This window comes from Phragmites australis, chromosome 10 (genome assembly GCF_958298935.1).
Source record: "Phragmites australis chromosome 10, lpPhrAust1.1, whole genome shotgun sequence".
NCBI lineage: Eukaryota > Viridiplantae > Streptophyta > Magnoliopsida > Poales > Poaceae > Phragmites > Phragmites australis.
The window spans coordinates 14355595-14368622 of record NC_084930.1 but is presented as its reverse complement, the minus strand read 5'-3'; the positions used below and the strand labels follow the sequence as shown (position 1 = coordinate 14368622).

The 13028-nt window shown below is 41.9% G+C and overlaps 1 protein-coding gene across 1 annotated transcript; it reads right to left on the bottom strand.

The window, feature by feature from the left end:
- Positions 1 to 2276: 2276 nt before the first annotated feature.
- LOC133883652 (GDSL esterase/lipase At5g45910-like) lies at positions 2277 to 5644 on the bottom strand. Its single transcript, XM_062323025.1, has 5 exons — positions 5029 to 5644; positions 4709 to 4924; positions 4431 to 4579; positions 4085 to 4358; positions 2277 to 2748 (listed from the first exon to the last, which is right to left on the bottom strand). Exons 1-5 carry the CDS (start codon positions 5321 to 5323, stop codon positions 2522 to 2524), a joined length of 1161 nt encoding a protein of 386 aa, XP_062179009.1. The 5' UTR covers positions 5324 to 5644; the 3' UTR covers positions 2277 to 2521.
- Positions 5645 to 13028: the final 7384 nt, after the last annotated feature.

Genomic DNA, 13028 nt, shown 5'->3' with positions numbered 1-13028 from the left:
CTGTACCTGGCCCTTCAGACCCGTGAGTGAAAATTTAGACCCGAATCTGAACCCGTCAAACCCAGAACCCGCAGGTAAGGAACCCACGAGTCCAATTGCCAGCCCTAGTGGGACCACGCAAGCTGACCGACCTGTATGGTTTGTCCACGAACCATGAGGAGATGAGTCAGGGTGTATCGAGCTTGTTTAATCCCATTCTAGGCCATCTCCTGTCGTGAGAGGTGCTTCGAATATATTTGATCAATACTTCTGTTGGATATATTTATAAATCTAATAGAGTTATGATATTATGAAAGTGCACTTTAAGACAAATCTATTCATATATTTTTTAAGTTTTCAATCTTTTTTACGCCTTCCCCTTTCTCTCGGTTTTGTTTCTCTTGACCTCGACCGCTTTGTACCTTTTTTATCACCTTCTCTATTATGTAATAATGCATAGATACAAATCTGATGCTGGATTCGTTAAAAAGTTATATAGTTATACAAAGCTTTAAAAGTTTGACCATAAGCTTCTTCAAAACGTCATGTACTTATGACTGAAGGTAGTATTTCTTTTTATGGGAAAGAAGAAAATAAATTAAGAAACTACCAACCTTGCCAAATATTCAAAACGATTGAGTTGGGCTTTGTAACTTGATATTTGATCATCTCTCCCGTTTCTCCCATGCATAATTTTAGCCTTACTTCTTCTAAGCACGCACTAACAAAAATCAATAAAGTTGTAGTTTTCTCTGTTTGCTGAAGGTTATCAAAACATGAGCACCATCAGTATGTGATAAACTTCACTACAGCTAATCACTTAGGAAAAAGAAAAGGTGGGATCCACGGTAGTCTGCTACTGAAGCTTCTTGTCTTCCCACTAAACTCTAGGCTGTGAGCTGTTCAACATATGGCAAGTAAGCATGGAATATAATAGAGACCATACAGATCATGTTCAGACTTGTAACTTTCAACTGAAGAGCACGCGTGAACACAATCTCCATACAAGTCACTAGCAAGTTTAATAATATAGATTTTCTCCGGGAATCATGCCATGTTCACCTATAGCTGGCCAAAGGGATGGACCATCACGGCATGGTCCAGGCCCGAAAGTGGCACAATCCGTTTAGGTATGGTCCGGTTTGACCCGTTAGCTAAACGGATTGTATCGTGCTAGCTCACGTGTCGAGTAGTCGATCCAAGGCACGACCCATTTAGGTCTATGGTATGGTAGGTCCGATAAGTCTATTTTGGCCCGCTAAGTATATTAGGATGTGAAAAATCAAAATAAAAATAAAAATACCAGGAAAATATCAGAAAAAATCAAAGAAACTCAAGAAAATTTACGAAAAGCATAGAAAAAAATTCAAAAAAAATCAATGATAATATGAAAAATAGTTAAAAATGAGCTTTATTGATTGGCTGTCTAGTTAAAAACCTTTCTACTAGAAGAAAAAAGAGTATAACCTATGATCCAAAAATTACATAATTTTATTATGAACTTTAAATTTTTTTCTTGCAACATGCAATGTGCTTCTTCAAGTGCCCCATTCCACTTGTAGACCTTGCACATATTTCATTACTGCATATATTATACTTAGCAAATCTTACCTCTTTCATGTCTATTTCTTTGTAGATATTTTCATAATGTTATCATATTAATGATCATGCTCGTGAGTCCTCGGTATCTTGATCCATGAATGGAATTGATTTGTTAAAGTGACTAGCAAGTAGAAAAAAAAATAGCAAGATAGAGATGTATGACCATGGTGGATGGTTGGGTGTGGTGGCCTATTTATAGGCCAAGCTTTGAGCCTTCGGGCTCACATGTTCCATCGGACCATCCCTATGAGCCCTGCTACTGCCACTTCTAGCCCAATTGCTCGTGGTGTGCTGGTATGCTGCATGGCTATTTCTAGCCCAATTGCCTAAAGTTGTGTCGTGCTGACCATTGCTGATAGGTCAAGCCGTGCCGTGCTGTGCCAGACATGTCGTGTGCCATGTCATGTGGGCCCAACGTGTCATTGTTCCAGCACAAGCACGGCCTAGCTCGTCATGCCATCCCAACACAATACGATTATAAATGGGTTGTGCCGTGCTTGATCCATGCCCACAGTACCAAACCAGGTGCCAACCCATTAGACCCAGCCCATTTAGCCCGCTCTATGTTCACCCCATACATCAAAGGGAAATCGTTGTGTCCACTTTGTGTAGAAAGTGCATAAAGGGTACAGAATATATTTGGACAAAACTTGCAGTTGAGGACCATACTAATTTTCAATTAGGAAGTCATGGACTACCGAGGAATGCAATCTGTATCATATTTAACTGTTCTGTGCATTACATTTTGTACTTATACCATCTGATGAATGAAGAAATCATGCTTTAATAGCCTCTATCTTAGCTCTTTACCAGACTGTAACGGAATCGAAGAAATGGAAAGGACATATACATGTAAGTATATGGAACTACCTTATCAGCTCCATTCTTGTGTGCTATTTTAATACACTCTGGAGGTACAACAGAAGAAATGGTTGCGCGCTCAAGATGACTGTACGATAGGTTGGTCTCCGAACGGGCCATGCAGCCAACCTCTGGCAATGTGTCCATATGCAGCCTCCGTCAGGTGAATTCCATCCCAGCTCCAGTGTGTCTTGGGATCAGCACATGCCGAGGCACCAGGCTCACCACATTTGGCTGTTAGGTTGAAGTTGTAAGGGCCTCTACCGGGAGCACCGCAGCATGCTCTAGGTAGTTGTTTGTAAAAACCTGCATTGAGAGCAGAATTTATTAGGATCTTTCATTCACTTGAGAGAAAAAGATCATATGTTAATCGCTAGACGTAAATGCACATCCTGTTTATAAATGCGGTATTGTGTCTTCTTATCAACTTGTGGTCACACAAAACTCTATTTTATAGAAAATAAAGGATGGCCACGCAGCTCTTGTGCCAATCATACAGAGATGATAAGGATGGACAAATTTGCCCATGGCTTGATGTCCAGAAAAACAAAACAATGCATAACATGGAAGATTCTCCTTCTGACACAGATGTCTCACCGATATGATACCATGCTGAAGACGTGTCACCAAATATGAGCCCAATGCCTTTCTATTTATTCAGAATGTTGTTCAGAAATTTCTGGAGAAAAGGGGGGCTCTACGATGCGATGCCCCAATGAGTAGCTAACAGAGTAGCAATAAATACGACATATGAAACAAACTAAGATACCAAAAATATAGGTCGGTCACAGATGGGTCAGCTAGTCGAATTATTTCCTAGCCTTTATACTCCTTGTGATAGGACTTCAAGAAAAGATGTTCTTCAGACATGTTAAAAAAGCAACAGAGAACAGTTAGCCCCAGGGTTACATAGCCCTCAATATTTGCAGTTAACGAAATCAAGATGTTGCTTTGAATAATTTTCATTTTTCCATTGAAACTCCCAATTCAGTAATACAGCCATGCAGCAAATATTGGTATGGGCATGGCACACGTTTCTTTAATGTACTACCCCCTACAAAAATATGTAGATATTTTACAGCTCTTAAGTTTTTCTAACAATAGGTTAAAGCTTCTCTTGCAAATGGTACCAAAGCAACATAAACATTTCCATATATATATTTCATTTTCAGGTGAGCTCTTGGTTCATGTAGCTATAAAGAAAAGAGGAAGAAAACCCGTACCACAAATAAGAACACGAGCTTTCATACAGTTTGTAGCATGAGCAGTAATTACTAGTCGTTCTGGAAGTGGATAAGAGATTCTACATGATAACTTAAGTAACTTCGTTTACCATCTTTAACACATAGAAGATTAATTGTACTCCACTTGGGAAGAACTTTGGTGAACCTACATCTAGATCTGAAGTTTATTGCATCTCAATAGAACGAAAGGGTGACAGTTTGACTCCACAGTGAAGTTGAATTATGTTCGGAAACGTTAGACCTGTCTCTGACAATTAGCACTAAAAAGCTTATCCTTAGTCATACCAGTCTGCTATAGACTCCTCAGCTCAGTGATTCAACTGATCATATCAACAAATGCACATTATTATATCTATATGATCTAATGATAGCACAAAACAGAAAACTGAGGAACTCACCAAATTTCTCGGGCTGAAGTATGAACTGAATAACTGGCGTGAAGTAATCGCCATACATGATCCTCACCCCAGGGTGCTTTGCACGGAGCTTCTCCAGCGCGCGCTTGAGCATCGCATTGTGCACCCATGAGAATGTGTTGAATCGTTTCAGGCAGCCGGTACGCGAGCCATGCCCCTCCTTTGGGTCAGCGTACATGGTCAAGTACACCGGAAAGCACCCGGATGGCATCACTCCAGGCACAATCAAATCCTTTGCCCCCTCAGCAATCAATTGCTGCGGCGTGCACAAGTAATTAGAGCAACACAACAAGCATGATGAACAACTGAAAAAAGACGTGACCGTTACCTCAACGCCATCGGAGATACCCTGAATTACATGGGGCATCAGCTTGTAGGCCTCCTTGATGTCCTTGCCAGCGAACAGGGGTGCGTTGTAGTCATTTCCGCCAAATTCACCAACAATAAACAGGGACTTGGCAAAGAACTCCTTGCATTCTTCAGAACCGAGGAAATTAAGGGGAAAGAGGAGATATCAACATCAAAATCACATTAAAATCCATTGAGCGAATCGGAATTCACTTTAAGAAGGTAAAGAATTGGTGAATCTTCCATTTTTGGGTGTACCTTGGGCGGAGTTGCAAAGTGAGGGCTTGAGGTCGCGCAGCCAGTGGATTTGTGTGAAGAGGGAGCCGGAGTTCCAGACGGTCTTACCGAGCCCCCGCTTCTCGAAGAACTCGGTGTCGAGCGCCGTGGCGCCGGTGATGGCGAAGTTGGCGCCCTGCGCGAAGCTGGCGTTCTTGGCCTTGGACGGCGGCAGCAGCGGCAGCCCCAACTCTTGCGCTACCGAAGAAACCCAAACAAACCCGAGATGCACAGATCCATCAAATTCTGTAACCAAGAACGCAGGCGAAAGATTAGAGAACCCAACAAGCCGCATAATTTACCGATGAAGTCGACGACGAGGCGTCCGTCGGAGCATCGGCCGGTGGGGTAGCCGAAGTATGTCTGGCCGTAGGGCAGGCGCGCGGTGGCGAGGTAGTCCGGGATGGCCTCCGTGACCAGGTTGCCGGCGTCCACCAGCGAGTCCCCGAAATTGAACACCGCGCGGTACCTTCCCCCCGACTTCGCCGCCGCCACCGCCGCGAGAAGCGGAAGCACCGCGAGAACCGCGTAAATTCTCCTCGGCCTCGCCGCCGCTACTCCCACTCCCACTCCCACTCCCCCTCCTCCTTCCCCCATGGCGTGGTAGTCCTGGAACTGGCGCGTGGAGGACGCCGGAGCAGGAGAAGAAGAAAGGCGGTTTGGGTTGGCTTCTTTGCTTGGCCGGGCGCCCGGGCCCGTGAATGAGGTCACAATAGATACCCGTGGCGCTTGTCCGCTTGCTCTTTGTAGGCCGCTGCGAGTGACCACGGACTGTGGAGTTCGGGTGGGGGAGCTTGGATTCTTCTTGCGGCTGCGGCTGCGCCTGCGCCTGCGCGTGGCTGGCTGATTGGATGCTTGCACGGCGCTGCGCTGCTGGGCGTTTGATACCGTTACGGGCTTGGAAGCGGAGGTGGCGAAGGGGGGCTACGGCTGGAGCTGGACGGACGCACGTGTGGAAGCTAGGAACAGGGTGTGCGTGATGCATTGACTGAGAGAGTGCCACTGGCATTGAATGTGGCCGTGGGACGGCCGGGCGGACGAAGGGGCGTGGTAAATGGCGTTCAGTAAATTAGTTCCCGATTCGAGAGAGATTATACAACCTAATTTTATACTACTCTCCTCTTTTATACGATAACACGTGTCTATTTTTTCTTTTTTTTTTCAGTCCAGCTATTAAATTATGAGATAGATATATAGATAGGATCTTAAAAAATCTTTTTACATATAGTCCTATAGAATTTTCTTCTAGAGATCATCGCACTCTAGCGCTCAGCAGCCGTCCCGTTGGATACATTGATGGGCGCTCTAGATTCGGCAATGAACTCGGTATTGCATTTGGTAGTCATGCCTCAGTAATAATGAGTCGAGCCAGAATTTTTGCTCGTTTAAATTAACGAGCTGGCTCGAGCCAACTCACGAGGTAAACAAGGTACTTGCGAGTTAGCACATTCGCTTAGGCCCAGCTACATAGCCATAAGCCTACAACCAATCTGGCCCAATAGCCCAAGATTTCAAAAAGAGCAACCCCAAGTGCAGAAGCCCCCTAATCGGCTAATCCCCTATCATCTCCCAGCTCATCTCCCCTAATACTGGGAGTTTTAAGTATATAATTAAGTTTCGATAGCATGTAGTTAGGGGTATCAGTATATACTGTCTATTAGCAGCTAATTTTGCATTCTCTCCGAAAACAAGCTGACAACAATGACATTGAGTCCGTGCAGTTTCCAACATGTGTGGTCACAAGCAACTAATAAATATATATGTCTCCTCTCTTTTTCAAACTTACAAGTTTCAAACCATATATTATAATCTGTATTTACCTAAAATACTTCTTGTTATCCTGAAGGTGTAAATTGGGCTTGATGACCTTTTGAGACGAAGCAATAAGTAAATCAAGGAGAAGTCCTTAAATATCTGTGTCATTTAGAATTTAAAGTTAAAATCATGTTATCGTTGTTTTCTATCTCTATCTACAAGACTTGTGTGAGTTAGTGAGTGTGATTGTGTGAACTATTGAACTGAACTGTTGTTGCTGATAAACAGAGCTGCTAAAGCTGAACTGAACTGCTATTTTTTGAACTATTGAATTGAACTGTTGCTGCTGTTCGATAGTTAATTTTTGTGTTCACATGCTTATTTTTCTCAACTACTACTACTGTTGTGATGTCGCTTGCCATTTGGCAGGTTGCATTCCCCCAATGTGATGCTATGTTCAGATAGATCAACAGAAATTGATGCGCCTAGCTCATGAGTCAAATGAGCTAGCTCGAGCTTTTAACGAGCCGAGTCAAGCTAGAGTTTTTGCTCGTTTTGCTAACGAGTCGAGTCGAGCTAGCTTGTTTCGCTAACGAGCTGGACTGAGCCGAACTGGCTCGTTGACCAGCCGTAAGTGTACTACAAGAAAGGGGTATTTTCGAAAAAAAGTTAAGAAACTTAGGAGTCAAGTTTTCTAGGCCTATTAGAGGGATAGGGCTATGGGAGAGTTTAAATCAGCCACTTAAGCTCCTTTGTGTCACTTATTTGAGAGCTTAGAGCTAGAATTTAAGATGAGAGAATGATGAGTGTTTAGTCTATGTTATATGTGAGAATTTTAAGATATAAATCTTTATAATTCATTTAAAATAGGGCTGATCTCTTTAAGTAATGGAGTTTATGTTTTTGCATATGCTTAAATTCCCCTCCTTCTAGTTCCTCTATTGGTTCCTATGTAAGTTTGCTACATTTTTAGTTTTCAATTTTGATTTTCGTTTTGGTTTTTGGACTGAAATTTCAGCACCTTATGAGATTATTTTTCTTGTTAATAAAGACATAAAATTCGTATACACACTTATGTGATGGGGTCTTAAATTCTCTTGCCTTCAGACAATCAACTTGGAGAGTTTAATTGCTCAGTGTTCATCTTTTCTTATTTCTTTATAAATTATGATCTTTCAAGTGCTAAGACACATAGATTGATCTTAAATGGAACGTATGGTTCATATACTATCTGTAGAGTTATGTTGCCTCGATTTTTTTTTGTTAAAACTTATCTCTATTTTTGCTCTCGTTTGAGTTTTGAGGTGCGTTGAATGATCCAAATAGAAAAGGAGCATTATTTTGCAAAAAAATTGTTGAAACATCTATTCACCCTCCTCTAGTCGTCAATTTCATTCCTACAGCCGTGCTTGACTGCTAGCTCGTCCAATGCTGTCTACTCATTTGTGTTTGTGACTTATTTGTCAAGACCTTGTTCGCTTCTCCATTCCCTAGCTGTGATGTACTTAAACATGTTTGGGAGTATTATTTGCGTGCATCAGCACTCAAAATGCAATTTAAAGCATCCTACTTGCTAAGTGGTTCACTCAATGTCCAAAAACTCGTAATCAAAATTTGTCTGCTTAACAGGCATGTTGATGTGTGTCAGTAGTGTACAAATCCAATAAGGAGGCGATAGTGACCTCAAAGGTGACAGTGAACCGAAGCAGGAGCATGCAACTAGAGCACACAACACAACCTATGTGAGGATGTGGCTGGCTCAGCTGGGAGTAGAGGAGCAATGGAACGGAATATCAAGGGGAGGAGGTGGGGCAAGGCGACAGGGGGACGACGTAGCGACGTACGTGCGGCTGGGAGTGTATCTTAATTTCTCCTTTTGAGGATAAACAAACAAGGGGCAGCAACAATGCACCTTTTAACACATCCTTTTGCGATGAACTTAGGGAATAGTTTCAATCAACAGCTAGCAACGGAATAAACAACACGCACTACTACAGAATCAATCTTATATGTCAGTTCATCACTGTTGGTTTCTAGTGGACCGACAGTAATGGGGTAGCACTGCCGGTTTATACGTCGCGTGGGAAGAATCAGTCATCGTGGCTTATGAACCGACAGTAATAAAAGTCATCACTACTGAACGATGATTTGAGCTGGCAGTGATGCTCAACTCCATCATCACTGCTGACTGAAGACACCGACCGGTAGTGATATAAAGGTATCACTTCCAGCTTGTGATTTGAGCCAGCAGTGATGTCTCGGCTATAAAAAAAGTGGTTATCTCTTTCCCCAAGTCCGAGTATAACAGAGAGGAGCTTCATTTTCTTGCTCGGTGGTAGCCATTTTTGCCCCTAGTTCTTAGGGGTTTCAAAAATTTGAGGAATCCTCATGCCCTAGGTGTTCCAAGGTATATAACTTCATCTCCAATCTATTTCTAGCTGAATTTTATTTGCTAAATTGCTTTAGATTTTGAAATGATAAAGATAAACCAATGGCAATGATGCTTGAAGATAATGTAGATGCAATTATACTTCATTTATGATACGTAAGTTTCAATTAGTAGCTTATGGTGCAAAGTATCTTTATTATTGATTTACAATAGCTATATGTATGAGCATATTTATTTTTAATTTTTAATGAATTAGAAAAATTAGCCATAAAATTAAGTATATATCAAGCTCCAATTATATTTTTTATATTTTAATTAATTAGCCAGCTCCAATATAGAAATTTTAGGTATGAACATATTTATGTTTTTATTTTTAATGAATTAGAAATTAGCTATGATATTAAGGTATATAGCAAGCTCTAATTATATTTTTTATATTTTAATTAATTATTAAGATCCAATATGGAAACTCTAGGTATGAGCATATTTATGGTTGATTTTAATAAATTAGAAAAATTAGCCATGATATTTAGGTATGTAGCAAGCTCAAATTATATTTTTTATATTTTATTTAATTAGCCAGCACCAACATAGAAACTTTATGTATGAGTGTATTTATTTTTTATTTTTACTTAATTAGTCCTACATAAGGGTTAAATAATAATCAAAATTTCTAGTGATGCACCAACAAAAACTCATCGAAAGCAGATGCGAAAGCATACCTTCAACCTGGGCCAATTGTCGGTAGAACATAGCGAGGTAATTTATTTGTTGTTGATTGCAAAATCTTCTAAATGTTATGAACTTGGATTTACAATAAATGGACAAAAGATGGATATACGATGCGAGCCGTGTGAGCGCAGAGTACAAGAATGGCATGAAGTATTTCTTGGTAGCAGCCGCAGCGCACAAGTCAAATATACAGTCTCAATACATGTATTGTCCATGCGTCGATTGCAATAACAAGAAGTAGTTTTCCACCACCTAGCAGATACGTTCCCAAGGGGATTTATGCCTGGCTATACCCGTTGGATCGAGCATGGTGAAGCTGAGATCGTATACGAAGGGCAATACATTGGCAGAGAAGACGAATATTTGTGCATCGATATGCCGGCTGACTAATACACTGTTATGCCGCCATTAATGGAATACCTTGTAATACTACGAAACAATGATGTGTAAGTATGGGATGCATAAAAAAGAGAGAACTTCACTCTATGCACAATGTGTTCATAATAATCCATGATTGTCCAGTCCTTGGCAACCTATCGAACCAGACTATCAAAGGCTATTGTGCATGCGTGCATTGGTTGGATGAAATAGAGAGTTTATGGCTGACGATCAGCGAAAAATGTTGTACCTAGGTCATCGTAAATTTCTTCGCAAGGATCATCCATACCGCAGTAACATGAGAGCTTTTGATAGGAAAGTTGAGACTTGATCACCTTCTAAGCATCGTACTGAGAGACAGGTATATGAGATGGTAAAGGGACTTACGGTTATTCTTGGAAAGGAACGCACATCGATTCTGAAATCTAAACTTAGAACTCCTATGTTCAAAAAGAAATCTGTTTTTTATGACTTAGCTTATTGGCTGAATTTAGTGGTTCGACATGTAATTGATATCATGCACATTGAGAAAAACGTATGTGATAGCTTGATTGGTACGTTACTAGACATACCTGAAAAAACAAAGGATATAGTCCAAGCATAGAAGGACTTGAAACATTTGAAACTCAGATAGGATCTACATCCCGAAGATATGCAAGAAGGCGATAAATATCTTAGTCCTCCTTGCTGTAGTTTGAGCAAGGTAGAGAAAATTGCAACGTACAAGTGTTTGCATGAAATCAAAGTTCCATCCGGTTACTTCGCCAACATAAAGAGACTAGTAAACATGAAAGATTTAAAATTAACTGGTATGAAGTCTCATGATTGTCATGTGATGATGATACATATACTTCCAATTGCAATTATTCTGTCACCGAAGGTCCGGAACCCAATCATAAAGTTGTGTTCATTTTTCAACGCGATACCACAAAAACCCATCTATCTGACCAAGCTAGATAAGCTGCAGGAAGACGTGGTCGACACTCTATCATAGTTTGAGGCATGTTTCCCTCCATCATTTTTTGATAGCATGGTGCATCTCATTGTTCACATAGTGAAAAAGATACGGATTCTTGGCCCCGTGTTCTGCATCAAATGTACCCTTTCGAGAGGTTCATGGGAGTTCTAAAGAAATAGGTTTGTAATTGAAATCGGCCAGAAGGATGCATGGCCGAAGGTTGGGGAACAGAGGAGGTCATTTATTTCTGCGTCGACTGCATGAATCTCAAATCGATTGGTGTGCTTGTATCTCTCCATAAGGTGAGGCTACAAGGGAAAGGGATGATAGGTGCAAACTCAGTCTGCACTAATGACCATGTTTCATTCACGCAAGCACATTTCACAATTCTATAATAATCAGTTATAGTGTACTCGTATGTAGAAGAACACCAGAAGATGCTACGCACCAAAAACCTAGGGAAGTCTGATGTTTGGATCGCGCGAGAGCACCGAGATTATGTTGGCGCCTAGTTACGTAGATAGGTGATAGATAAGCAGATAGAGTGTGCTCAGTTGAATATGTTGGCTCACGAACCATCAACTACAATCCTCACATTCCAAAGATATGATATAAATAGCTATATATTTTTTATGAGAGCTCAGGATAATAAGAGCACCAACCAAAATAGCGACTTCCGTATAGATACCTACGACTGTAATGAAAATAGGGAGACCTACTACGGATTCATAGAGGAGATTTGGGAGCTTGTGAGGACCCGTCCAAGCAGTATTCAAATTAATCATCAGGCGGATCATTATTCATAATCCAACCTCAATGATTAACCTGAATACCATTTCGGCAGTCTCGGCACGTGTTTTGTGCCCAAGGATCGGAACACATGCCTCCAACATAGTACATCACAACATAGTTTAATAAAGAGCAAGCAATAAACATTTATATTACAAATATTAAACATGCAACAAATTATCACAATTTACAGCAAAAGAGAGCTAGGAGAAAACTAAAACCTGCTCAACTCCTAACCAGCAAAAGAACCGAGCAGCGGAAGACTAAAAGCTATACAACAAAAGGATATGGAGCCACATGCCCTTAGGCTCCATACCAAAACACTGAGTTCGGAGTAGAGTGTGCTACTCCTGCCTACCACCCTGATCGGCAGGCACAAAGTAGCCAAACACTGTCTCTTCCTCGCCAACCTGCAAACCTGCATCAACTTAAGGGCAGCACCCTGAGTACGAAGGTACCTGTAAGTCTTACACAATATAGAGCATATATACATAGCTCGACTCCAAGGATCATGCATTGGCTAGTAGCAAGGATTAAACATGGTTAAGTTAATTAAGTGGTAAGCATCCTAAACATAGGTGTGAGCAACTAACTTAACCAACTTATGTGAAACTACTCTGCTGTCGAAGGGTGAACTCCTCAAGCAGGGATCCGGAGGGACCCCTTTGAGATTCAGCAGGGGGATGATTTTGAATCTGTTTTATGGGTAAAATGAATGGGTGTAAGTGTGATGCAGGTGGAATGGAAGGATCGGATGCAGAAATGAGTAAATGCTCAGAAGGTTTTTAGACAGGTTCGAGCTGCACTGAGCGTAATACCCTACTCCTGTGTGTATGCTATAAATGCTATGAGAATACCTTTCTGAGTGTTTGTTGGGTTACAAGAATATTTGTCTAGTCTAGAGCTTCAGGCTCCTTGTTCTTCGGTGATCTGAGGTTCTGCGCTTGTCGCCGGCTACCGAAGGTTCAATCGGGTCTTTTTTTCTCGTCCTTTTCCTGGGGAGCCCGCCCCGCCTTAAATACCCGCTAGGGCGGTAGCGTGCCCAGAAAGGGATGGCGTGAGTTCCAAGGCGTCATAAATGGAAAGCAACCATCATGGGCTGCTGCGCGAAGTGACGGGGGGTTGAAAACACGCCCCCATCCGGTCTTGTTCGTTATCATGCCGTTCTTCAATGGGCGCCGAGGGGAGGGCCCACCGGGCAGCCACCGAGCAGCCAGGTGTGCCCGCTCGGTCAGAGCGAGTCTGACACAGCAGGGCGGCAGGCGGGGCGCCTTGGGCTTCGCGACGTTATCCCGAGGCAT

Excerpts from the sequence above, each read along its gene's own strand:
- LOC133883652 (XM_062323025.1), bottom strand. The coding sequence starts at position 5,323 with ATGGGGGAAGGAGGAGGGGGAGTGGGAGTGGGAGTGGGAGTAGCGGCG. Across the intron at positions 4,580-4,708 it reads ACTTTGCAACTCCGCCCAAG|AATGCAAGGAGTTCTTTGCC; the intron begins GTACACCCAAAA and ends TCGGTTCTGAAG. Across the intron at positions 4,359-4,430 it reads GTATCTCCGATGGCGTTGAG|CAATTGATTGCTGAGGGGGC; the intron begins GTAACGGTCACG and ends TGCACGCCGCAG.